The 24,914-nt window shown below is 42.7% G+C and overlaps 1 protein-coding gene across 4 annotated transcripts in view; it reads left to right on the top strand.

The window, feature by feature from the left end:
• TBC1D8 (TBC1 domain family member 8) overlaps positions 1-24,914 on the top strand; it is a 261,119-nt gene that overhangs the window by 102,572 nt on the left and 133,633 nt on the right. For all 4 annotated transcript variants that reach the window (XM_033949424.1, XM_033949423.1, XM_033949425.1 and 1 more), the window contains exons 5-8: positions 2,619-2,859; positions 8,601-8,808; positions 12,558-12,710; positions 20,706-20,855. In XM_033949424.1, coding sequence (XP_033805315.1) covers positions 2,619-2,859; positions 8,601-8,808; positions 12,558-12,710; positions 20,706-20,855 — 752 coding nt within the window. The remainder of the gene's footprint in view (positions 1-2,618; positions 2,860-8,600; positions 8,809-12,557; positions 12,711-20,705; positions 20,856-24,914) is intronic.

Here is a 24,914-nt window from a genome sequence, read left to right as displayed (position 1 = left end):
GAGGGGGGAACGGGGAACTCCCCGCTACACAATTAATTCTGCTCATGTTAATAAATTCAAAACAGCAACATTGAAAATGTAAAACATAGCATGAACATTTTATTTGAATTATAAACCTTATAGAACTTTATAAAACTTTAGAAGGAGACATAGTCTTTATAGTCAGAAGGGGGCAACCACCTGGGGACCTTCTAATCCTTCTTTATAAGGGAAGGATGGCATTCTCAGCGATGCTGGTCAGAGACAGAAATCCAGCTTACCAGTTACTGGTCAGGCAACCTGCAAATCAGACAGAGACTGGGAGGGTGTCCAGACTAAGTTGAGATTTGCAAGAAAGAAGATTAGCAGAGGTAAGAACCTAATCTTTTGTAGAAAAAGAAATCCATACTTTTACAGGACAACAAACTGCTACTTAACGCTAGAGATACCTTTAGCAGATCTCCAATGTGACTCTTTAATCTGCCCTGTCCAGATGAGGCTCTTTCCCATTTAAGTAAAGAAGATTTAACAGATCCCAATACCTGTAAAGTCGAAATTGTCTCTTCCTTGATAGTCACCTGATATGATTTTTTTTCCTGGCCTTTAAAACAAGACCTAAGGGAAAGGTCCATCTGTATTTTATTTGCTCTTTGCAGAGCCATATAGTGATAATCCTGAGGACTGTGAGTTGTTTTAATGTCACTGATGAAAGATCTTGATGGAGAAAGTGTCCCATGTCATGGCATCTTGTGCATGAGCTACTTAGTAGATTCTTTCTGAGTAAAACTATGGAAGCAAACAGTGTCTTTTGGTTGATAAGTTCTAGCTCATTCAGTTTTTATATCTGCAGGGGTGAGAGTAATGCACACCTGTCCTAGGATTACAACAGATAACTTTTGTACAGTAACAGTATCATAGATTGTAATCTGGATTTTCAGGTAGTGTTCTGATATGGAGATTATTTCTCCTATTTCTATTCTTCAAATCTTCTAGATGATCTGCCATGTCATTCATTTGCTACTGTACTGTTGTTTTCTGTGCCAATTCCACAGTTTGTGTACTTTGTTCTTCCAGCCATACCTCAGTTTCTTCAATCTGTTTTCAGGAATCTGCTATAATCCAATCTTAGATCCGTTCTTGTGGCTGTCATCTCCGCTTTCAGTTCATGAAACCATATGCGGAACTCTTAACAACATTAGGGTAATTCAGATGGACTATCACAGGTTCCACTAATGAATAGCACTGCAGGCATGGCCACATTATCTGGCTGTTCATGCGGTTGAAAAGGGCCCCAATAAGCAAATTCTTGCTATGTTGTCTTCTTGTTTTCCATCTTGAATCTGATTAGCAATCTCAAATATAGTCCACCTTGAACTCTTAAGCAAGTAGCAGTTTTTTAGGTTGATGGTTGCAAATTTCCTAGGTTCGGCGTGGAGCCTCAGACTCAAGCATCCATTGGGCTTAGTGAAGTCATTTCCTCCCCTATAATATTATTATTATAAAGTACAGGAGACCTGTCTGGGAGGGGACTAGGTTGTCTATAGATTTCCCATCTTTCGCTTGAACCCGAGCTTAAGCTTGTCCTCCAGGCGTTCAGTTTTGGTCTCCTTATCTCAAAAAAGATATAGCAGCACTAGGAAAGGTTCAAAGAAGAGCGACCAAGATGATAAAGAGAATGGAGGAAAGTCTAAAAAGGTTAGGGCTACAAAATCCTGAGTGAAGTAGAATGGGTACAAATGGATCGATTTTTCACTCCGTCAAAAATTACAAAGACTAGGGGACACTCGATGAAATTACAGGGAAATACAGTCAAACCTCGGTTTGGAAGTGTTTTGCAAGATGAGCAAAACATTCTTGCAAAACTTGTCTCGCAAACCGAGTGTTGACTCGATTTGCGAGCACCCCCCCCCCCAATAACCAGTATCGCTCCCCCCCCGCTCGCAAAGGCCCCCCCCTGCTCGAACCGTCACACCCCCACCCCAACAACTTGAACTTACCCCCCACCCCAGTCTGGCACCAGCACGCAACCCACAGGACATGCCGGTGCCGCTAGAAGATCTTCCTGCCTCTGCCGGGCTTTGAGCATGCATCTGCGCATGCTCAAGGCCTTCTAATTATCCCTCTTGCCGAGATTCTCGGAGATCCCTGAGAATCTTGGCGAGAGGGAGAATTAGAAGGCCTTGAGCATGCACAGATACATGTTCAAGGCCCGGCAGAGGCAGGAAGATCTTCTAGCGGCACCGGCACGTCCTGTGGGTTGCGTGCTGGTGCCAGACGGGGTGGGGGGGGGGTAAGTTCAAGTTGTTCGGGCGGGAGGTGCCGGTTCGCGGGGGGGGGGGGGGGAGCAGCGATGCTGGCCTTGGGGGGAGGGGGTGGGAACGTATCAAAGCGAGTTTTGCTGTGCATGGCTCCCTCTGATGACATCTTCCACTTGTGAGTACTTAAATCCTGTTGTCAAGGGAAAACACCTGCTACAGGTAAGGAATTTGGCTTAATTTGCTATATTCATGTTTTGTTATTTACTCACGCTTTAAATCTAACATTAGGTATACCTTTAAATAAAATTATGTCAGCTCTGTCCTGTTGTGAAAAATTTAGTACAATATGTTAAAAATATGTTTTGCTTTGTTAAATTTCAGTCAAGCTTTCAATCCCTTGGGTGGATATCCAAAAACTGGAAAGAGCCTCCAATGTCTTCATGGCGGACACTATTCGTATTACTATTCGAAGTAAAGAAAGGGACTTTTCCATGTTTCTTGATATTAATGAAACATTCAAGATAATGGAGCAGCTAGCAGATATAACTATCCGAAGGCTTCTAGATAATGAAATCTTTGATCTCGATCCAACTCTGCAGGAACCTACTCAGATTACCAAGAGGTAAAAAAAGGTTTTTATATAGAATCCCTGCAGTTGATAATATCTTTTATTTAGAGTGAACTTCAGCTGCCAGTTTGAACATGCAATAGATATTTAAATTTCTGTTTCCTTTTATACAAATATTCCAGACTGTATGGATCAGTAGTGTTTTGGCCTTTTGCTGCTCATGTGAGCCACATGATTAGTAACTCAAGTCTGCAGGAGCCTAATTTTAATTGTTTCATTTCACTTTCTATTATATGCATTACTTTATTTAAGTTTATATGTAAAAGTCATACTGAGGGTAAAGAAGATCCATATATGGCTCTCTGTCTTCAGGTGGTGTCACTAGGTAGATTAATCCTGTTGTCTTCAAGGCAACACAAGTGAAAAGGTTATTCTTATTTAAAAGTCTGAGACGCATCTAACATCATCTGACAGTTTAAAACATTGTTCACTAACATCTGTAGCACGGCTAGCCCAACCTTTAGTCAATGGTAGGCAGTTGCCTAGGACATCAGATATTTTTAAGGAGGGAGGGGATTTGGCAGCAAGGAGCAGCTGCCATCAAAGTAAAACAACCTACAACCAGACAAACTCAAAGAATCAGGACATACTTAAAATTGCCTTTTTGTAGGATTTTTGTATGATTGTGATTGTTGAGTTTAATTATCAAAATTTTAGGAGGCTGCATACTAGAGACCTAAAAGTTAATTGAGAAGGGGGCATAAGACTGAAGGTTTTCCTAGAATGCCCACTCCACTTCCATGGCTCTGCTCTGTAGGCTTAAAATTTGACTGTTATAATAGCTTATTGTGACTTCATCATTAATGCTGGGGAGTTGAACCTTTTATTTATACAAGGCTCAACATGTTTCCTAAGGTGAGACTGAGATATGTGGAGGGGCATTTTTGATATGACATCTAAATCTGAAGTTAGACGTTGCCCAGAAGACATCCAAAATCTAACATGTATGGCATGTTTTGAAAATCGCTGAGATAAACGTCTGAGAAATCAGCATCTACAAATGTTATCACTGCTTGTTGATAAACATCGCCATGTGTCGTATATACCCCATGAAAAACATCTGCTGTATAACAAGGTATGGAGAGTATTAGCGATGATGTCAGTATGGTACCGTGGTGGTAAAATGATGCTCCTGTGATGTTCTGAATGTATATACTGTATATAGTGCGACACGTGGAGAAACATTTCTTTGTGGGAGTTAAGAGTTACTGGGAGAAGGAAAAGTAGTGCAGATAGAGGAGAGATAGAGACAGAGAGGAGAGAGTGTGAGAGAGAGAGATGGAGAGAGGTACAGGCAGAGAAAAAGAGAGAGGAGGAGGAGGGAGAGAGACTGGAGAGAGAGGGACAAGTGGTAGGAGCAGTTCCATCAGGAGGGAGTCTAGCTAGTCCGCACGGGAAACTGAGATCCTGGTGCTTCTGTGTCTCCACTACAGGAGGCACACATATCACTACCACCTGTTTTCCTCCTCAGTGTGTCCATGAGGGTATGGAGAGTTATTAGGAGCAGCCTACACAGGTGAGTGTTAAACTGTGACCCCCAGGATCACAGCAACGCTCATGTTTTGACACAGGCAGGGTGTGGCTCCAATACAAAGAACTGTTCATGTCCTAACAAAGGAAAAAAATACCACTGAGTAAAGCACAATCAATAGAATAAGGCATGAGGAGCTCACATGGTCACACCACCTGTGCCCTGCTAACATAAGGGCCCCCACAGATGTAAGACCTCTTCCCTCCTCCTTCCTTTCCACGTCTACATAGAGCAATCTTGGGGCCAACTCACTAAAGTACAGTGAGCCACCTTAAACTGCACCTGCCTGTCTCCAGTGACCATCCCCACCTTCCACCAACAATGCAAATGCTCCACACAAAGGCCATCATGCCACCCTTGGACTCCAGGCCCATCCCAGCTCACAGTCCTCCTAGGCTGTGGTTGCCATTCCCCCCCAACCCTCCCTGCAAGTAGCCTATCACTATCTGTCTTGGGATATATGACAAGCATCGCACATCATGTCCCAACAAATAATCATGTATGTGAAGCCAAAAAAGCCCATCACCTGACCCTATTCTACCATAGCTCTTCCAGGTGCTTCGGGGTGCACTGTGATCTTGAGACACTGTGGCTCTGCTACAGGTGTGTGTGCCGGGAGGATCCTGGCATGAGACTGTGCCTCAGGGCTGAATATAAGTATCCCTCCACAGCACCCCTGCAAGCTCTCTGTCCCCTATCAGGTGCGTAGGTACCCTTCTCTCAGTGTGCCCACACCCTCCAGAACCTAAACAATGAGATGACATGGTACAGCTCAGGGAGGGATGATTGCATTTGCTCACCAGCAGCCAGTAAACCAAAGGCCACAACATGCCACATACTCATATCTAGCACCTTGCAGTTGCCAGAGGTAAACCAAATACAGTCCCTACAAACACCAACAGTGGGTATTAAACACCAGCACTTGCAGTGCTGCACCTCAGTCTAACCCCCCTAACCACACAAGCATCTGACAAACAGAAGAGCGATGAAAGAGTGAAAATTGGCCACAGAGGGCCCTCACAGCATCCCTAGCCTCTCAAACAGATAACCTGCTCACACCCCCTAACCCACACTCATTGGATAGACTATTGTCAGCTTTACAAGATGGGATGCTGTGGGAGACATGCCTGGCACAAACTTCGGCGGGGCCCATTAAATATCCACAGCACAAGACCTCCCCAAACCCACTCAACCTCTCTCTTCCCCTCTCTGTCCCTCCCTACCCTGAGAATCCAGTACATATTCACTCCCCCATGCCCCCCCTAAATATGGCCATCAGGGCCTCATGTGTAGCCACCCCACCACTCAGCTTTTCAACTGCTACCATGAGTCCTTGCATACACATACATGTCCCAAAACTTAACAATCCTACCTTCAAGCCCCACCCATGCCATCCTCCAGCGGGCCCCCACATTTGCCCAGAAGTACTATGAGGTACCACAAGGTCTCCTGGTGGCTTCCAGGGCAGCACAAGGACACACATGCATGGCAATTCACATACCCCCACAACTCTGTCTATGGCTGCACCATTCATCCATTGTCTCTGCATCATCCCATCCTGCATGCCCATTGTGAGGCCACTCTCCAGGATTCTCTGCTATATCATCTAATTGATGCCATCCCTCAGACCTGTCTCCCTGGTAGTGCTTCCCAATTTGAATCGATTCACTGATTCACTTCGGTGAATTGATTCACTAAAAAAAAAAAAAAAATCAAATGCACCGATTTAGTGAGTCCTGAGTCTCCTGACACATCTGGGTCTCCTAAAGCAGCAACAGCAGTGATGAAGGCAGGCAGTCAGAGACACAGGTGGCTCCTGGCCTGCCCTGCTGGGGCCTTCCCTCTGGCACATCATTGATGACATCATTGATGATGCGGCAGAGGGGAAACCCTGATGTGCAGGCTGCGAGAAGCCTGTTCACCACCTGTTTCTGGCCTTCGTCTTCTGCCACTGCTGCTGCCTTAGGAAGCCCACCTCTAGACTGTGGGGCCCTGTGTCACAGCTTCTCCTGCTGTACCACACTGGGTTGTTGGCGTGTTCTTGGGTGGTTAGACTGTGGTACAGGGTGTTGCGTATTCGTCTTCCATGTCCTCATAGAGACATTGAAGGGGCACAGGTGGTGCAGCCTTCTCATTATCTGCCTCCTTTATGTGAGGCACATGTGGACAAGCACCTCACTCTCCTTTTGGGAGTAATTGACCTCCATCCTTAGAGGTGAGAGAGAAAGTAGGGATGTCCCTATCTTCCACTCTCCACTCCCACTCTCACTTCTCTCTCATACCTCTTTCTCTTTCATTCTCTCTCTCTCTCTTGGTATCTCCTTACTCCCACAGAGACATTTTTCCACATGCATTGCTAGCTAAATATATATATATATACTAGTCTTTAAGCCCGTTACATTAACGGGCGCTAGAGCAGATGTCTGTCTGGGTTTTTTTCTTTGTCTCTCTCTGTCTGTCTGTCTGTCATTCATTCTGTCTGTGTCTCTCCCTGGCACCCTGCCTACCTGTGTTTCTCTGTTGCACCATGCCTGCCTGTCTCTCCGTGGCCCCCTTCTGTCTCCCCCCCTCCCAGAGAAAAGCATGATTGTTTTCTGCCCCCAGCACACCCCTTTCCCTTTCCCCCTGTTGTGCCATGCCTGCGTGCTCTGTGGCCCTCTTCTGTTCCCCCCCGATGATTGATGTCTGCCCCCAGCACACCCCTCCCCCCACAGCAGCCCCCTTTCCCTCTCCCCCTGGTTCCCTGTTGTGCAATGGCTGCCTGCCCTGTGCCTGTTGTGCCATGCCTGCATGCTCCATGGCCCCCTTCTGTTCCCCCCCTGATGATTGCTGTCTGCCCCCCCCAAAGCAGCCCCCTTTCCCTCTCCCCCTGGTCCCCTGTTGTGCAATGCCTGCCTGTCATGTGCCTGTTTTGCCATGCCTGCATGCTCCGTGGCCCCCCTCTGATTCCCCCTGATGATTGCTGTCTGCCTCCCTCCCTTGCGTGCTCTGTGGCCCCCTTCTGTTCCCCCCTGATGATTGCTGTCTGCCTCCCTCCCCCCAAAGCAGCCCCCTTTCCCTCTCCCCCTGGTCCCCTGTTGTGCAATGCCTGCCTGCCCCATGGGCCTCTTCCGTTTCCACCCCCCTCCCATTCTTACCCTCCCTCCATTCCTCGAACTAGAGCTGGGACTGCATCGTTCACCTCTCGGCCCAGATCGTCGAGCAGGTTCTCCTGCTTCATGGCGGTGGGCGGGGCTGTAGAAAGACGTGCGTGTGTGGCGGCAGCGGCAACCCCGACTCCTTCTTCAAGCCCATGTCGGGAAGGTGGAGAACGGCCTGCGAAGTTCGCTATAGCGGCTGGCGAACGTCAGCAGGCCGCTTTGAAGAGGAGCAGCAGCAGGAGGGAGGAGTCGCCGGTGTCTTCTGCACAGTCACGCACCTCCAGCTAGCGCAGGCGCCGTGAGGCTGACACAGAAGCACACCTCACGCCACCAGGAATCACGATTTTTGAAAAGCGCATGCGCGCTTAGCTTTTTATTATTATGGATATATATAGGACCACCACAGGAATGTCATCTCACCACCATAGGAATGTCCTGACATCACTAATGACAGTCTCCATAGTTAGTTATAGGATGGATGTTTTGCATAAGAAGTACGTATTCTTGTAAGTTTGGATGGTTTTCTTGGCTTTCTTTAAGCATTTCTTTTCATTTTTGATTTTTATTGTAAACCGCCTTGATGTTCTTTGAGGGGGCAGTATATAAGAATTGTAATAAATACAACGAACAGTAATTCAGACTTTGGACATTCTTTTGCTGGACATTTATCTTAGTAATTTTCAATGATTGGGATTTAGGCCTCCTTATATGAAACTGCAATAGTAGTTTCTAGCGCGGGGAGCCGTGCTAAATGGCCCGCGCTGCTCACGACACTCATTGAGTTCCTATGAGCATCGTGAGCAGTGTGTGCCATTCAGCGTGGCTCCTGCTATCGCAGTTTCGTAAAAGTGGGAATAGTTTGGATGTTTTTTTTGATTGTCAGTGATTTCTGTGTGTCTTCATTAGGACTTCCAAAGTTGGACTTAGTTGTATCAAAAAATACCCCTTCACGCTAAATAACAAAAGCTTTAGTAATGTGTTTTCATGCATTTTATGTCTTTCACATTCCATATCTCCGGTATAAGGTATATTTTTACAGAATGTATTTTTCTCTTTCTTAAAAGGGATCTTGAATCCAGAGCTCAGAATGAGTTCTTTAGAACATTCTTCAGGCTTCCAAGGAATGACAGGTTACATGAAGAGGTTGACTGCTCTCTCTGGACTCCTTTCAGTCGCTGTCACACAGTAGGAACAATGTATGCATCAGACAGTTATATCTGTTTTGCTAGCAAAGAAGAAGGATCCTGTAACCTTGTCATTCCACTAAGAGAGGTACTATCTGATTGTAAAGTAATAATTCCTGTTATCTACTGATAATGAACCACAGCAGAGTCTATTGTAAATATAACAATTCAAAATATTTATTATGCTTTTTATTGCATTCTGCTAAGAAATATAGGCACTAAGCATAAATATACCTCCTTAGGATCTTCCTTTGTGACCAGGCATATAATATAGACAGCAATGTTTGCATTGCTTAAGCCCACATTCCCTACTAAATACAGAACTAGATTACAATCTTTATCAGTGAGGTGTATTTGTGTTCTATTCATTTTTGCTGGTGAAGTTAAAATTAGACATATATTCAAAATATATGCAGTATTGCAACATGCTAATTTTTTTACAAATGGAAACTCATAAAGAACAGGTGAATGTAATTCTATAGTATAATTAAAGCACAGTAAAGTCTCGATTATCTGACATAAATGGCTGAAAAGTCAGGTAATACAGAAAACATAAATGATGCATAAATGGGAGGCATATAGAATGTGCTTTTCAAATATTGTTTATTAATACCATTCAGCAACCTACTAACATATTGTACATGCACTTGTAGTGCAACAAACATTTTTTCACAGAAAAACTATATTCACAAAACTATATACAGTAGTGAGAGCTGCATTAATTCAAGCACAGTAGTGTAGTTTTTGTAACAACCCAGTTTAATTAGAATAAATTAGAAGCAAAAGTTTATTTGAAAAAATTGTGATTAAGGTTTATTTTCCTATTTGAATTCTCTTCCTTGCATTGAGGTCATATGGTCATACCAGTGCCTCATTAACATAGCATCAGTAGCCGTTGCTTTCTCTTGTTCAATGTAAGCTAGTGCTGTCTTGATCACTTTGGCCTTCTCATTATAACTGAGTTTTCTCAGGTTTATCTAGTCCACGTGCAGGCTCAGGACAATTGTTTTCATCATCACCTTCATCTTTGTTCTTCCTCTCATTCATTATAGCAATCATATCACTGTCATTCTTGCTTGTCTTTCTGCATCCATTCCCTTACATTTATATATTAAAAAATGTATATACTGCATACAACTATGCGGTTTCCATACCACATATATAAAATCTTGTTTTCCTCCGATTATCACAAATAACACAGATATGTCTAAACAACATCGTTAATCGTCCCTGTTATAATAGGGATAGAGCTCAAATTCAATTAATTCAGAAATACAAGCAAGCTTTAAATTATACATTGATGTCAGAAAAATTCTAAAAGCAAACAAAACAAAACTGCAGATATGTACAAGACGTAGGCTAATTTTATTAATGACAAAAAATGATATGCAAAAAATAATAATATGCAAACCCTTTTACCAATTACCAATCAAGGGACCCGACACGGTCCGTGTTTCGGACACACCTTCGTCAGGGGTCCATGGTAAAGGTAGAGGGAGAAAACAAAAAAATGGGAGAGAAACTGTATAAAGGTAGCAAAAATAAAACAACGTCTCGATCCGTCACTGTAAAAAGCCGTCTTGTACATATCTGCAGTTTTGTTTTGTTTGCTTCCGGTTGTTTTTTCTGCAGTTTTAGGTTGGAACTTCTTTTTGTTCTTTTGCTTCGTGCTTTCCTTGGTTCCAGAAAAATTCTAAAAGACATCTATGGATGTGGCCAATCTGCTGAATTCTTTTTTCTTTGCCTGCTTCGAAGTAGTGGGACTAGCTATATCATCTTTCTGTGGTTACAATCAATCAGTTTACATAGTATATACAGGTATGTATTTTGTACCTGGGGCATTGGAGGGTTAAGTGACTTGCCCAGAGTCACAAGGAGCTGCAGTGGGAATTGAAACTGGTTCTGATTCTCAGACCACTGCACTAACCATTAGACTACTTCTCCACTCAAAAAGAGGAAAATAAGGCAAAGAGAGCATCACCTATTTTGGCAGCATATGACAAACTGATATTTATACATACTTGAAAGTAGGTTCCTTGTGTTAGAAAACTTTAAAAAATAATTGAAAGCTTGTTTATTTACCAAATACCGTATATACTATATTTTTTGCTTCATAAGATGCACTTTTTTTTCCACCCTAAATTGGGTGGAAATTTCAGTGCGTCTTATGAAGCGAAGGTAACTTTTTTTAAACACCCACCACCTACCCCGGTGTACCTTTTTAAAATGACCTACTTGTTGGGGGTATGTGGGCTGATTGCTGCCCGCCGCTGCTCCTGCTCACTGCTCACCGCCGCTGCTCCCTGCTGGCCGCCGCTGCGCCACAACTCAAAGAAGGTAAGGGAAGAGCCAGCGTGCAGCGATTGCACGTCGCCGGCCCACAAGCCTTCTCCCGACGGCATGCAATCGCTGCACGCTGGCCTTTCCCTTCTCTTCTTTGAGTTGCGGTGCAGTGGCGGCAGACCAGGGACAGAGGAGGAGGAATCGGCGGAGGGTAGGCAGGTTTCAGCGGGCAGGGGGGGAGGAAGGCAGTTTCCAGTGCAGCAGGGAGGACAAAGGACAAAGGCTGGAAGGCAATAAGGGGGCACGAACTCGGGACATGGGAGAGAGGTAGGTCAAAGAACAAAGGCTGGAAGGCAGTAAGTGGGAGGGGGCATGAACTGGGGACATGGGAGAGAGGGAATAGAAAGGGACAATTCTTGGGCCTGAGTAAAGAAAGAAAGGAAAGAAGGAAGGAGACTCATGAAATCACCAGACAACAAAAGTAGGAAAAATTATTTTATTTTCAATTTAGTGATTAAAATGTGTTAGTTTTGATAATTTATATCTGCTGTGTGTATATGAAAAATGAAATGAACAGCCTGGCAGGGAAGGGGAGACAGGGTGCAGAGACTGGTATATATTAGTACACAATTTGGTTCAGAATGTTTTTTTCTGGTTTTCCTACTCTAAATCTAGAGTGCGTCTTACAGAGTGGAAAAAAAAAATAATAATAAAAATACGGTACTCGAATATAAGTCGAGACCCCCCTTTCCCCCCCAAAAGGAGGAAAAATGGTTGACTCAAATATGTCGGGCAGCTTAATATTCAAGTGCCCTCCCCTGTCAGGCATTGCATCCAGACCCCTTCCTTCCTTCCCTCCCTCCCCTGTCAGACTCTGCATCCAGCACCCTTCCTTCCCTCTCTCCCTCCCTCACCTGACAGGCGGGAGCCATTAAGGAAGCCGCTCAGCACTGAGCAGCAGTGCCAAATCACGCGCCTGCTCATGCTTCTCAGCAGCCGAAGACACTCAGGGCAGCCAGTTAATAGCGGGGCAGGAACTTGGAAAGTTCACTCCTGCCCGCTGCACCTCCACCAATGATCGGCAGTAGAGGTATGAGGCTAGGACAGGGAAGGCAGCAGGATGCAGAGCCTGGTAGTGGCGGCCTGCAATAATTTTGGAAGTTGGGTGTATTGTCTCGAATATAAACCGGGATCCCCATTTTTGGGCCAATGTTTTGGCCCCAAAATCCCGGTTTATATTCGAGTATATATGGTATTTACATTAATTCTTTATAATATCTTAAGATACTTTCTTAGATTAACTGTGATTGTACTTGTCTGTTTTCTGTCTACAGCTTTATGCTCTTTCTTTCTTTTTTTTTTTAACTGTAACCCACTCTAGAGCTAATTGGTTCAGACAATATAGAAATAACTTGTTTTATTATTATTATTATTATTATTAGTTGAGTTTGTGGGAACTTATTTAAGTTTTACCCTATAGTGTCAACCAGCTTTGCAAATCTGCTTATACTTTTTAAATGTATGCATTTTTGTTTCTCTCTCTTTGTTTAAAAGGTAATTAGTGTGGAGAAGATGGAGGATACCAGCCACCTTCCGAATCCTATTATTATTAGCATAAGACAGAAGATGGCCTTTCAGTTTATTGAGCTAAAAGATCGGGATAGTTTAGTGGACAACCTGCTCATAAGACTGAAAAATGAAGATATGGTATAATTTTCTTTTTCCAGTTAAATTTGCAGTGATTTAAGCCAGATCAAAAATGTAAATTTATCTATCTCATCTAAATTCATCAGCTGTGAAAATTATCATCTTCAATCCATTTATGTACTAGTTTAAGCTTTCTGCTTTTTAGATATATATTTACATATCAGTCTTATTCTTCATAAACATGCTATCCAGTTAGGTTGATTATTTTTTATTTTCTCAGAAGACAAGATAGCAAGTCCTCACATCTGAATGATGTCATTGACAGAGCCAGGCCAGTGAGAGGTATTCTAAAACTGTCTAAAGTTTGAAAGCTTTCCAGACTGGTATACTGCTCATATGCCTGAGTTCCTTTGCAGGTACTTTGCAGTTTTATTTGTTTATTAGAATTTATTAACTTCCTTTATGAAGAAATACACCCAAGGCAATATACAGCAAGTACAATTCAACAGAAAACTTTACAGTTTTGTTAACATAACATAGCATAAAACTCACTTGTATACCGCAATTACAAGTTCAGGTTTCAAGTTTATTTATAGCTTGATATACCAACCATCACCATAAGGTTCAATGCGGTTCACAAAGACTAGTAATACAAATGGATAAACAACCAATATCTAGCTTCCGAAAGATTCCCTAAAAAGATAAGTTTTTAAGGTGTGTTGAAATTGTTGATACGAGTTTGGAAATATAAATATATGAGTTAATTCCTGGACCATGAGGCTGCCTAAAAAGATAGTAATCGTTCCTGAAATTTCTTTACAGAAGGGAATGAAAATAATGAGTGAGTTTTTCTAGAATGTTTAGAATTTGTGATAATAAAAGATTCTAGAAGATTCTCAGGAACAGCCTGTTAGTGCCTTAAAACAAATACAACTGAGCTTAAATTTAACTCGTGCCTCCCTTCGATTATTGGTTCTTAGTCAATTGGATTATTATAACATTGTGTATCTTGCTGGTACTCAGAAAAACTTTCTTAGACTGCGCATAATTCAGATGCAGCGGTCAGATTGATTTTCAATTTGAAGAAGTATGATCATGTTACTGATTTTTTTTTTTTACAGTTTTGTTAACAGCATAACAATAGTAAAATTACCAGATATAACATAAATACAGTACAATGAATAAGGTATACTCAAAATCAGCAAATTAAAAATAATAGAATACCATGAAACAGTTTCAAAAATACTGTATACTTATTTAGCAGGGCGAACAGATTGCTAGGAATGATAAAGAAGGGGATCACGAACAGATCGAAGAAGGTTATCATGCCGCTGTACCGGGCCATGGTACGCCCTCACCTGGAGTACTGAAAGGGTCCAGAGAAGAGAGACTAAAATGGTTAAGGGGCTGGAGGAGTTGCCGTACAGTGAGAGATTGGAGAAACTGGGCCTCTTCTCCCTTGAAAAGAGGAGATTGAGAGGGGACATGATCGAAACATTCAAAATACTAAAGGGAATAGACTTAGCTGATAAAGACAGATTGTTCACCCTCTCCAAGGTAGGGAGAATGAGAGGGCACTCTCTAAAGTTGAAAGGGGATAGATTCTGTACAAACATAAGGAAGTTCTTCTTCACCCAGAGAGTGGTAGAAAACTGGAACGCTCTTCCGGAGTCTGTTATAGGGGAAAACACCATCCAGGGATTTAAGACAAAGTTGGACAAGTTCCTGCTAAACTGGAACATAACGCAAGTGAGGCTAGACTCATTTAGAGCACTGGTCTTTGACCTGGGGGCCGCCGCATGAGTGGACTGCTGGGCACGATAAACCACTGGTCTGACCCAGCAGCGGCAATTCTTATATTCTTATGCACTGAAATTCAAATAGCAGAGATATAATACAATGTCAGCATCCGCTATAATAATTCCCTTAGTGCGCATACGCACTTCAAAGTTGGTGGATCCGTGGCACTGTGCCCACGCATTCGCAGTGCCTGCCTCAGCTGACCCTGTTCCTCCAAAACCGGAGACGGTGGGGAGGGAGGAGAAGCAAAACCAGCAAACACAGTGTTAGAGCCCTCAGAGCATGGCTGTAGTCGCTTCCTGGCTAGGGTGGCATTGAAGGAAGCTAGGGCAGGGATGGAGGCTTTAACTCGCTGCTCCTGCTTGCTTTGGGCCTTCCTTGCTGCCGGGTCCAGAAAGTAGGTGGGGCCCGGCAGCGATGAAGGACAGCAAGCAGGAGCAGCGAGTTGTGAATGCTGCACTGCTGATGGCTTTGTGAGACCCAGGAGGGGGGGGGAATGAGAAATGCTGCCAATGGCTGTGTGAGACTGTGGGGGCGGGGGGAGAAATGCTGCCAACGGCTGTGTGAGACCGCAGGGGAAATGCTGCAGCAGCACCCTTTTGGAGAGACAGAGGGAATGAGAGAGAAGGAAGACCAGGGAGTGGGGGGGGAAGAGAAATGCTGTTGCACAGGGGGGGAGGTAAAAAGAAGGGAGAAGGGCTACTGCTGGACAGGGGGAGCAGGGAAGGGTTCCTGCTGGACATGGGGGAGAGACAGAAAGAAATTAATACACACAGACAGCGGGCAGGAAAGACAGACAGACAGGGGGCCAGGGAGAGAGACAGAAATAAAGACAGACATAAAGAAAGAAAGGGGACAGGGAGATAGACATACAGAAAGAAAGAAAGAAATGCCTAAGTCTACGCATCTATTCTAGCACCCGTTAATGTAATGGGCTAAAAAACTAGTAGTACTTATAAAACATCTAATAAGCACATATTAGAACATTCAAATAACAAAAGATATGACACTTGCTTTTCGACAATATAGCTGAGAGGCCAAGTGCAGATATTAGATAGGGACAGTATGAGTGGTACAGATAGATAGGTGGCTAAACTCAAGACAAGTTGTTTATTTATACAGTTAAACAAGATATGAGGAACTGATCTAAGTTGCTGTATATGTAGCAAGCTAGTCCAGATGCAGTATGAGTGTATAGTCAGTCACTCTTTGTATTAAATGCTTGGAAAAAGAGCCGGGCTTTCACCTGCTTCCTGAAGTAGAAGTAGTCTCAAGTTAGACATAGCCCCTCTGGGAGTAAATTCCAGAACATTGAGCTACTCCTGAGAAGGCTGCCTGGCAGGTATCATACTGTACAATTTATTTTGATGAGGGTACAGAAGGTGATGCTTCTTGAGAGGACCTCGGAGGTCTCAAAGTGTTTAAAGAGCTAACTTAGTCTTTAAGTTGTCTGACCCATTTTATTTGAGGACCTTGAAAATCAAACAGAGAGATTTAAATTTAGCCTTGTAAGGTATTGGTAGCCAGTGCAGTTTTTGCAGGAAGGGTGAGATGTGGTCACTCTGCTTGCAGCCATCTATCAGTCATGCTACAGCATTCTAAATCAGATGGAGTTGATGCAAACTCTCTTTGGTTAGACCAGTGTATAGAGCATTACATTAGTCTAATCATAATGTTATCATTGCATGGATCACTGTGGTCAGACTTGTCTTTTCAGTATATGCAGAGAAATTTCATAGCTGCCGTAGGTGATAGAGACAATTTCTAAAGGTTGTTTGAATTTGCAGAATCAGAGTAAATGATGAGTCTAGTTCCCAAGATTCCTAATGTGTAATTTTAGGAGGAGTTCATATTTCCCAAAAGATATTTTGAAATCAGATATTTGTCCACTTGCGTTAGGAGCCCAATAAATCTCTGTTGTGCTTGGATTCAGGCTGAGTTTATTTGCCTATTCCTGAGTTGTAGTCAGGCGGTCAGTTTACTCAAAGCTGTGGGTAGATCTGGTTCAATGGGTATGAATAATTGTACATCCCACAGTGAGGTAATTGCTTTATATAGTTTTTTTGTCAGGCTGTCACCTTGAGAAAACCTTCCCTTTCTTCTAGATACTCCTAGTTAGAACTATTCAGACAGGTATAAATGTTCTTTTCACCAAAGTTTTGATTTGCATCTCTGTCAATGAACTGGTTGAGATCATTTGTAACTTTCTGCAATTGAGTCATTGGATTTCACCAGCTACCTTTTAGCATTGTACTAAAAGAAAATTCTTTCTCAAAACAGTGTTATACAGTTTAAAAAAAAAACTTAGCTTTAATGTTCAACTTTCATGCTCTGCAAATTCATTTGTAAGCCTAAATTAACATCCTGACAGTGGCCAGCATTTTGCAGTGCTTTCACTGCTGTATAAGGGGAAATATGGGCATAAATGGCAATTCAAACTATCTTCCAGTTTAGAATTCTGGTAAGGAACATGGTGTATTGAAGTAAAACATTTTTTTATTATCTGTTAACAACTGCATAGTTTTTGTTTCTGTATTTCTATTTTTCTGTTAGAGACAGCCTGGTAATTAGGGACTTCTATGTGTGAGAATTTGCTGTCATCTGAGATTGGTTATCTGTAGCAGATGTTCTCCAAAAATATCAGGATAGAGGTCATTGTATAGTAACCTAATAGATGATGGCAGTTAAAAGCCAAAATACTCAACTTGTCTGCCCAGTAAAGTGGTTAGAGTTATACCTGTCACTCTAGGCATGTTAACTCATCATGCATCATTCAGGGTTGTAACAAAACTTGCTTCTCCGAAGTAAAGGCTTTTATCAACTTTTTAGCTATATCCAAACAGAAGTAGCTTTGTGAGACTGCACTAGCAAAGGAACCAGCACATATGTAGAACACAATTCTGGAAAGCCTTTGAACTCCTGAGGCTATATTGCTTTCTCAGTAAATAATGTTACAGTATGCAGCTGTACAATTAGTTTGAATTTTGCTCTTATTGGAACAATAATACAGACATTGGAAATAAATCTTATTTTTATTGCAAATAACATTTTCACATTTTACAAAACCTTACATTATATCTGAATATTAATTCTGTTTTGTATTGTGAAAAAACCTTGCTGGTTTGACTTGCATGGATTATTATGAAGGGGAGTAGAGAAGTGATATCAATCTTCACAGTTTTGTGCTTTCAAATCTTTCTCTTGCTATTATTTCCTACCCATCCCTCTCTTATTGCACCCCTCCCCTTTGGTCTCACAGCCCCAAAGCAGTATATACTTGGACCCCCCCCCCCCCCCGATATCACAGTCTGAATGTGGCTTATACCTTCCTCACACTTGATGCCTGTTTTATAAATACTGTTTAGAATAAGCCCATATGAGGACACAAAATTAATTGCAGCAGGGTCAAAACTTCATATAATCAAAATGCTATTTTCTTTAACTTAAAGAAAATTTGGCCAGTCTTGCTAGAAGTATAGCCTAGATTCAGAATGCTTCAAAATTCAATATGCTTTTCTGTTAAATAAAAAAGTCATCAAAATAGTGTGCTATAAATTCATTAACTTATTTTTATATGCTTTTATATAAAAAAAATGTTCTAAATAAAAAACACTTAGGCCCTCTTTTACAAAGGCGCACTAAGTATTTTAGCACAGATTTAGCGTAAGCGAAATCAACGTGTGCGTTAATAGCTAATGCATCCATAGGATAACATGCACGCCTTAGCATTTAGCACACACTAATATTTAGCGTGTGCTAAAAAGCTTAGCACACCTTTGTAAAAGAGGGGATGAGCTGCTTTAATATTTCCATCTGTTGTAAGTCTGATATTTATTGAATCTTCAATTCAAACAGAAGATCACACAATCATGTTTTGAACAAATGTGTACGAGGGCTGTTCAAAAAGTATCAGACCTTTATTCATAAAAAATACTCATATTCAGATACAACAATCTTATACTAATCTCCTTCAAAGTAGTCCCCTTGGGCTGCCACACACTTCTTCCGATGGTTCTGCCACTGTCGGAAGCAGTGCTGAAACGCCTCTTTTGAGATTGTTTGCAACTGGTCCATCGAATTCTGCATGATGTCTTCTCTTGATTGAAATCTGGTCCCTTTCAGGGGCATTTTCAGGCTGGGGAAAAGCCAGAAGTCGCATGGAGCCATGTCGGGAGAGTAGGGAGCCTGAGGAATCACAGGTGTGTTGTGTTTGGTCAGGAAACTCCGAATCAAATGTGAAGAATGGACAGGTGCGATTTCATGATGGAGCTGCCCACAGGTCTGGCCATTTGCGTCTCACAGCATTACGAAGGCGATGCAGAACCTCTTGGTAGTACCCCTTGGTGATGGTTGTGTTGTGTGGTGCGTACTTGTGATGAACCACACCACTGGAGTCAAAGAAGATGGTCAGCATGACTTTGACATTGCTGCAGACCTGCCTTGCTTTTTTTGGCCTCGGAGATGTTGAATGCTTCCATTGTGATGACATCAACTTGGTTTCTGGGTCATATCCATAAACCCAGGACTCATCGCCAGTGATCACTGTGCTGAGGAAGTTGGGTTCAGTGTTCACAGTCTCCAGCATGAAATTCTCCTGAAGCACAAATCCTTAGTCAAAATGGAATGAACGGATCCAACACTGATGCTCGCCTCGTCTGCAAGTTCTCTGATCGTAATTCGATGATCCTGCATCACCACAGTCCTCACTTGGTCAATGACTATCTCATTTCTGGATGTTGAGGGCCTACCAGAACATGCTTCACTCTCCACTGATGTGTGGCCATCTCTGAAACGGTTGTACCACTCCTTTATCTGTGTGGTGCCCATTGCTTCGTCCCCGAAGGCTCGTTGAATCTTGCAGATCGTTTTCACTTGGGAATCGTCAAGCTTTACACAAAATTTAATGCAGTAGCATTGTTCAAATTTTTCTGTCATTTTGTCAAAAAAGAAAAATCAGACGGTGCTCACTTAAACTTCCTCACTCATCAGCGGTCTGACAGCTTCTGTAGGCGGGAAAAAATTTGAGCATGCGCATTAGGGTCGCTTACATATGTTGATCAAACCACGCCTCCCTAGCTTTATTTGTTTATGTAAGAAAAATTAAGATCTGATACTTTTTGAACAGCCCTCATATATAATAGATGCCTATTCCATGAGCTCTTCTTGTTTCACTGTTTAAAATACTCTTCATTCTCTTCTTATTCAAAGTTTCAAGATGACAACTGAACTTACACAACAAACAAATTAATTTCTACCAGTCAGGTCATTTAGGCAATAACAGATTTTTTTATCAGTCACAAGTATAAGCTGGTCTGTATTTTCAGATCAGTGAAGCAAAAATGGTTCTCTTGAGACCACAGATATGTGAATATCGCAGCTCTACTTAAACAGCATCCCCAGGAATGCCTACACACAGATCACATAAAAGTGATCCCTATCTTAAGATACATCTACTTTATAGATGTACATACCCCCACATAATTTTATAAGAAGCATTTTCCATGTGCATTTACGCCATGTAGGTATTTAAACGTCTCTATCATATCTCCCCTCTCCTGCCTTTCCTCTAAAGTGCTGTAAACTGTGTGTAAACTTCTTTACATGTGGAAAGTTCTTTATGAAATTAATCCCAAAGTGGCTTGTGGGACCAAAATGTATATACTCTGTGGGTTCCAAAATTGAAACACAGCCACTTATGTGATTGGCACCCATATAAGTAGTTTTGAATAGACCTGATCATAGAAGTAGATCATATAAGTAGTAGATCATATAAGCAGATCATATAAGTAGTTTTGAATAGACCTGAAAAATAGGGTTCAAGGCAGAAATTTGGGAGGGATCCCACCAGCAGGCTTTATTTGTATGCAGTGCATTATCTCCATTGGTGTTGGGCCCTAGATTTATAACATAGCAATATGTATTTAATAAAAATTTAGTTCATTATTTAAAATCAGTATTTGCAATTTTGTACAATATGTTGAAAAATAATGTATGAGGCAAGCAATGATCCAAAATCTTCCATAAAATAACTTTATCATACTTTTATGAATTTTAGATCAGGTTGGTTTACTTGGTAGCTTCCAGTAAAGAGACAGTGTTTCTCTTTCAAAGAAGTTTCTTCTATTCTTTTATAGCTAAACAGAAAATGAGTTCTCAGTCAGGCTGTTTTTCTATATTTAATTACTGCTTGATGAACCATATATCTGTTTCTTTATCTAAAGATATTTGGTTGATAAAAATCAAAATGTCTTTCAGAATTCTCCCGTGTTCAATAGAAAAGCATTTGGGGATTTTGAGACTGTGACTTCAATCAACGATGACACTGCAAAAGAAAATACTCTGAATGCTGAAGCTCTAATAGCTGTCTTTCATCAAGCAGGAACTGAGAATCCTGATTCCAAAATAGTATGTATCTCAAATTATCTTTTACTGTGACCAGCATAGAAATATAGTTGCAGCATCTCTTTTTTTCCTTGAAACTAAAGATTATCATGAACATCCAAAGTTTAGTGTACCCTTATTTATTTGTTGTGATTTATTAACCGTCTTTTCATGAAGAGATTCACCCAAAGCAGTTTACAATACATTGAATAGAAATCAATGCTAGGGAACTATTGTGTAAGGCAGAGGCCAAAGGAGGGAGCTCACCATCCATGAGTGGCTGATAAAGGGGTATTGTATATCATTGAGCCACTAGGAGGAGCTCTGAGTCTCTGATCCAGGGAGAAGGACCCAAGAAGGCAAGGCTAGAATTGATGCGGAATCCATAATGCTGGAATCCATAAACTAAGGGTGTGTCACAGGGTGGAGTGATCTAAAAGCTTCTCAAACACAGTATAAAGACAGTCTGGTTAGAAGAGAGGAGAAAGAATATGGAAGGAGCTGCCATAGCCCAAGCCCTGGGGAAAGAAGGAAGCCTTCCTGAAGATATTCAGAAGAGTCTTTCAGGGATATAGTTCTGCAGATAGAACTGGAACTATGGATAGACTTGTAAATACCTGTTTGCAGTAAGAATGCAGGAGTGCTGAGGGGAGTTAAAATTCCAGCATAGTTTTGTTAGAATTTCCTTTTGACTATGAGCCAGGGGTAGAGAATGGCATAGAAATAAAGTGTTGTGAAGAGTTTGTGTCATTCAGTGGGAGGAGAAATACCCACCAGTCCATTTTAGAGGAATATTGCTGGAAGCTGAGAGTGGTGTCAGTTGCAATCATTTGCATATGCTAATGAAGCTGAACGGACTATCTATATGAACCTCGTCTCCAAGCATGGAAGGGAAAGCAAATGAGCTAGTGAGCTGGTGGAGCACATGAGGAGACCTCCCCAAGAGTTAAAGAGGACTTGGGGTAAGAAGCATTGGGTTGTAATAAAGTCACCCCAAGTAAGGATACGAGAAGATAGAGACCTCTGAGTAAATGCCACATGAGGAGGAACCGCTGAGCTAGTTGGTTTAAAGGGGGCCTGAAGACCTTACTCCACTTAAGGCTGGTGGTTAATCCAGGTGGGGTTCTGTGGTGTTGCATTCCCAAGTGGAAGAGCAGCCCAGGCATCTGGATAATGAATAGCATAATTCAGTATTGCCAGAATCTTCTGTGGTTCATTACTAAATTCATGGCCACTCTTCCAAGCAGGGTTTCAGAGCAGCAGATCAGACTCAATTGACAGGTTAAGCATGATTGATAGTATAGCTGTACCTGTCTATATGACCTCTGCTAGTAAAACTGGGACAAATTTGTTCCTTTATTTTCTCTTCCCCCAAAATAGCTCCCTAGCAACTGACTATGGGCCAGCTGCCATATTTTTTGAAGATTAGGTTGGGATATTAATAGCTATTCTCTTTTCCTTCTGGGGTTCATTTGGCTACTCTATAGAGCAGTGGTTCCCAAATCTGTCCTGGGGGGCTCCCTAGCCAGTCAGGTTTTCAGGATATCCAGAATGAATATTCACACGAGAGATTTGCGAGCAGTGGAGGCAGTGCATGCAAATCTCTCTCATGACTATTCATTGTAGATATCCTGAAAACCTGACTGGCTGGGGAGACCCCAGGACAAGTTTGGGAACCACAGCTATCGAGTAATTCATGTCTTCATTATAAAACTTTAGAAGAATCTAGGTTTGCCATCTATCCCTTGAACTTGGGCTCGAGAATTTTTAAAGGACTTGTCTCTTTTGTCTTTCTTAAAATTTCCATGATTTTCTTCCTTACACCACTCAGGTAAGCTATCTAAGAGACCTGGATTATCTTGAGTGCCCTTCTGTACTTCATGGTCTCTATTTATTGCAGCTGTTAGATTCTGGATATAATGGGACTTCTTTAACCAGTATTTCCCAAGGGGTCTAGGATTCTTGGGATCCAATGGGAAGATCTCTGGAAATGATTATTTCTTCAACCTTTCTTGCATGGTAGTAAGCTATGTTCAGACAACTCCAAAGACTAGATACTCCTGACAACTGCGTACTAAATTCAAGGTAAAATTTCAGCTTCATAAGGACATAAAAGTTGCCATACTGGGACAGACCGAAGATCCATCAAGCCCAGTATCCTGTTTCCAACTGTGGCCAACCCAGATCACTGCATTCTGTTTTCTACTTTTTACCAGTTCTTAATCCATAATAGGGCATTTATCCCAGGACAAACAGGAAGCCTATTCTCACATATGGGTGACGTCATCCACGGAGCCCGGATGTGGACAGCCTCTCAAGCAGACTTGCTTGTAGAAACTAGAAGTTTTGAGTCAGCTGTACCGCGCATGCGCGAGAGCCTTCCCGCCCAGCACAGGGTGAGTCTCCTCAGTTCTCAGTTTTCCGCGGAGCCGAGAAGTCTGTCTTTGACTCTCTGCATTTAACTTTGTTACTTCGTGCCTTCTCTCACTGCGGTTTGTGTTTATTTTCTTCACGAATCGCTGTGTTCTTTTATTTTTTTCTAGTTTAAAAAAAAAAATTTAATTTCGTTTCTTCCGTTCAACTGCTGGGGCAGGCCGCTCGGCCGCAGCCCGTGGGCTTCGATTTTGCGGCGGCTAATTTTTCTCCTATGTCCCGGCCAACAACGGGCTTCAAGAAGTATAGCCAGTGCCAGCGTGCAATTTTTCTCACGGACCCACACTGTTGGTGCCTTGGGCCGGACCATCAACCGAAGTCGTGCGAGCGCTGTGCTACTCTTCAACCTCGAGCCCTTAAACGTCGTCGGATTTTAGTGGAGAAGCTTTTCGAGATGGATTCTTCAACCACTCCCTCGACTTCGAAAGCGGCCTCGGTTCCACCTACGACCGAAGGTCCTCCTGCCTCTACGATTCTGACCTCAAGCCTCAACAGACCTTCCTCGTTTGCAGCAGCTCTTTCCTCGACTACACCTGTTGTATCTTCCCCTGCATCCTCAGGTTAGATAGCTTAGCAGAAAGATCCAGTGGTGGTCATCAAGGTTGCTAAGACTTCCAAGTCAAAGCACATTTCCACTGCCACTTTGGAACCTCCAGCCAAATCAGGTGGTCCGGTTTCAGACGCGGATCCATCCTTGCCGGCTTCTTTCCAGACCATGTTTGAGAAGCAATTTATTCAGTTCCTCACTAATATGGGACCAAAGGTAGCTACTCTAATCCAGCCTGGGCATTCTGCAGACTCCCGCGAGGTCGAGCCTCTTCCTATGCCTCCGGCTGAAACTACACACTCGATGCAGGGAGCAGAGTCTCTGCGAGTGTCTGGTCTGACATCTATGCACTTCATACAAGGAGCAGGGTCTTTGGGAGTGCCTCGAGATTCCTCCACCAAGCCTCCTGAGCTTCGATCCACAGCTTCAAGCCCTATCCATTCCTTGGTAGCAACATCTGCTTCCATCTCCGGGGCGAAGTCTCCTCGATCTTCGAGATCTGCTTCCAAGCACCACTCTTACCGGCGATCGCGACCTTCCTCGAGGCATACCTCCAGGCATAGCTCTTCTTCCAAAGAGTGTCCTTCTTCAACTAAGCCTCGCTCTACACCTTCCAGCTCTACTAGACCACCGACTCCTCGATTGAGGTCCCCACTTCCAGACCTTGAGGATTCAGCGGCTTCTATTGCTTCGGCCAAGTCTCCTTATTCTTTTGATGCCTATTTTCCTGCTGAAGCTTCATCTTCGATCCAGGCTGCCTCGACATCCTCAAGTCCTTCTCGAGGCAAGGCATTAGTGGATCAGCTATCTTTCTCTTCTTTTCTTTGTCAGATGGCTGCGGACTTGGACCTTCAATTGGATGCTGGTTCTAAATACTCTAAGGAGTACCTCGAAGTCATGCATCTTCCTCAACTTCCTGCAGAGTCACTTAAGCTTCCTGTTCACAAGCTTTTATCTCAGACTTTTACACGATGCCTGGAGACTCCTTATGCAATTCCTGCTGTCCCAGGCAAGTTGGAATCCAGGTATAAAACTCTGCATTGCAAAGGATTTGAGAATTTGCAGTTGTCTCACCAGTCCCTACTTGTGGAGTCCTCCTTGAA

The sequence above is a fragment of the Geotrypetes seraphini genome, chromosome 6, assembly GCF_902459505.1.
Source record: "Geotrypetes seraphini chromosome 6, aGeoSer1.1, whole genome shotgun sequence".
NCBI lineage: Eukaryota > Metazoa > Chordata > Amphibia > Gymnophiona > Dermophiidae > Geotrypetes > Geotrypetes seraphini.
This window is presented reverse-complemented; position numbering and strand designations above follow the sequence as displayed.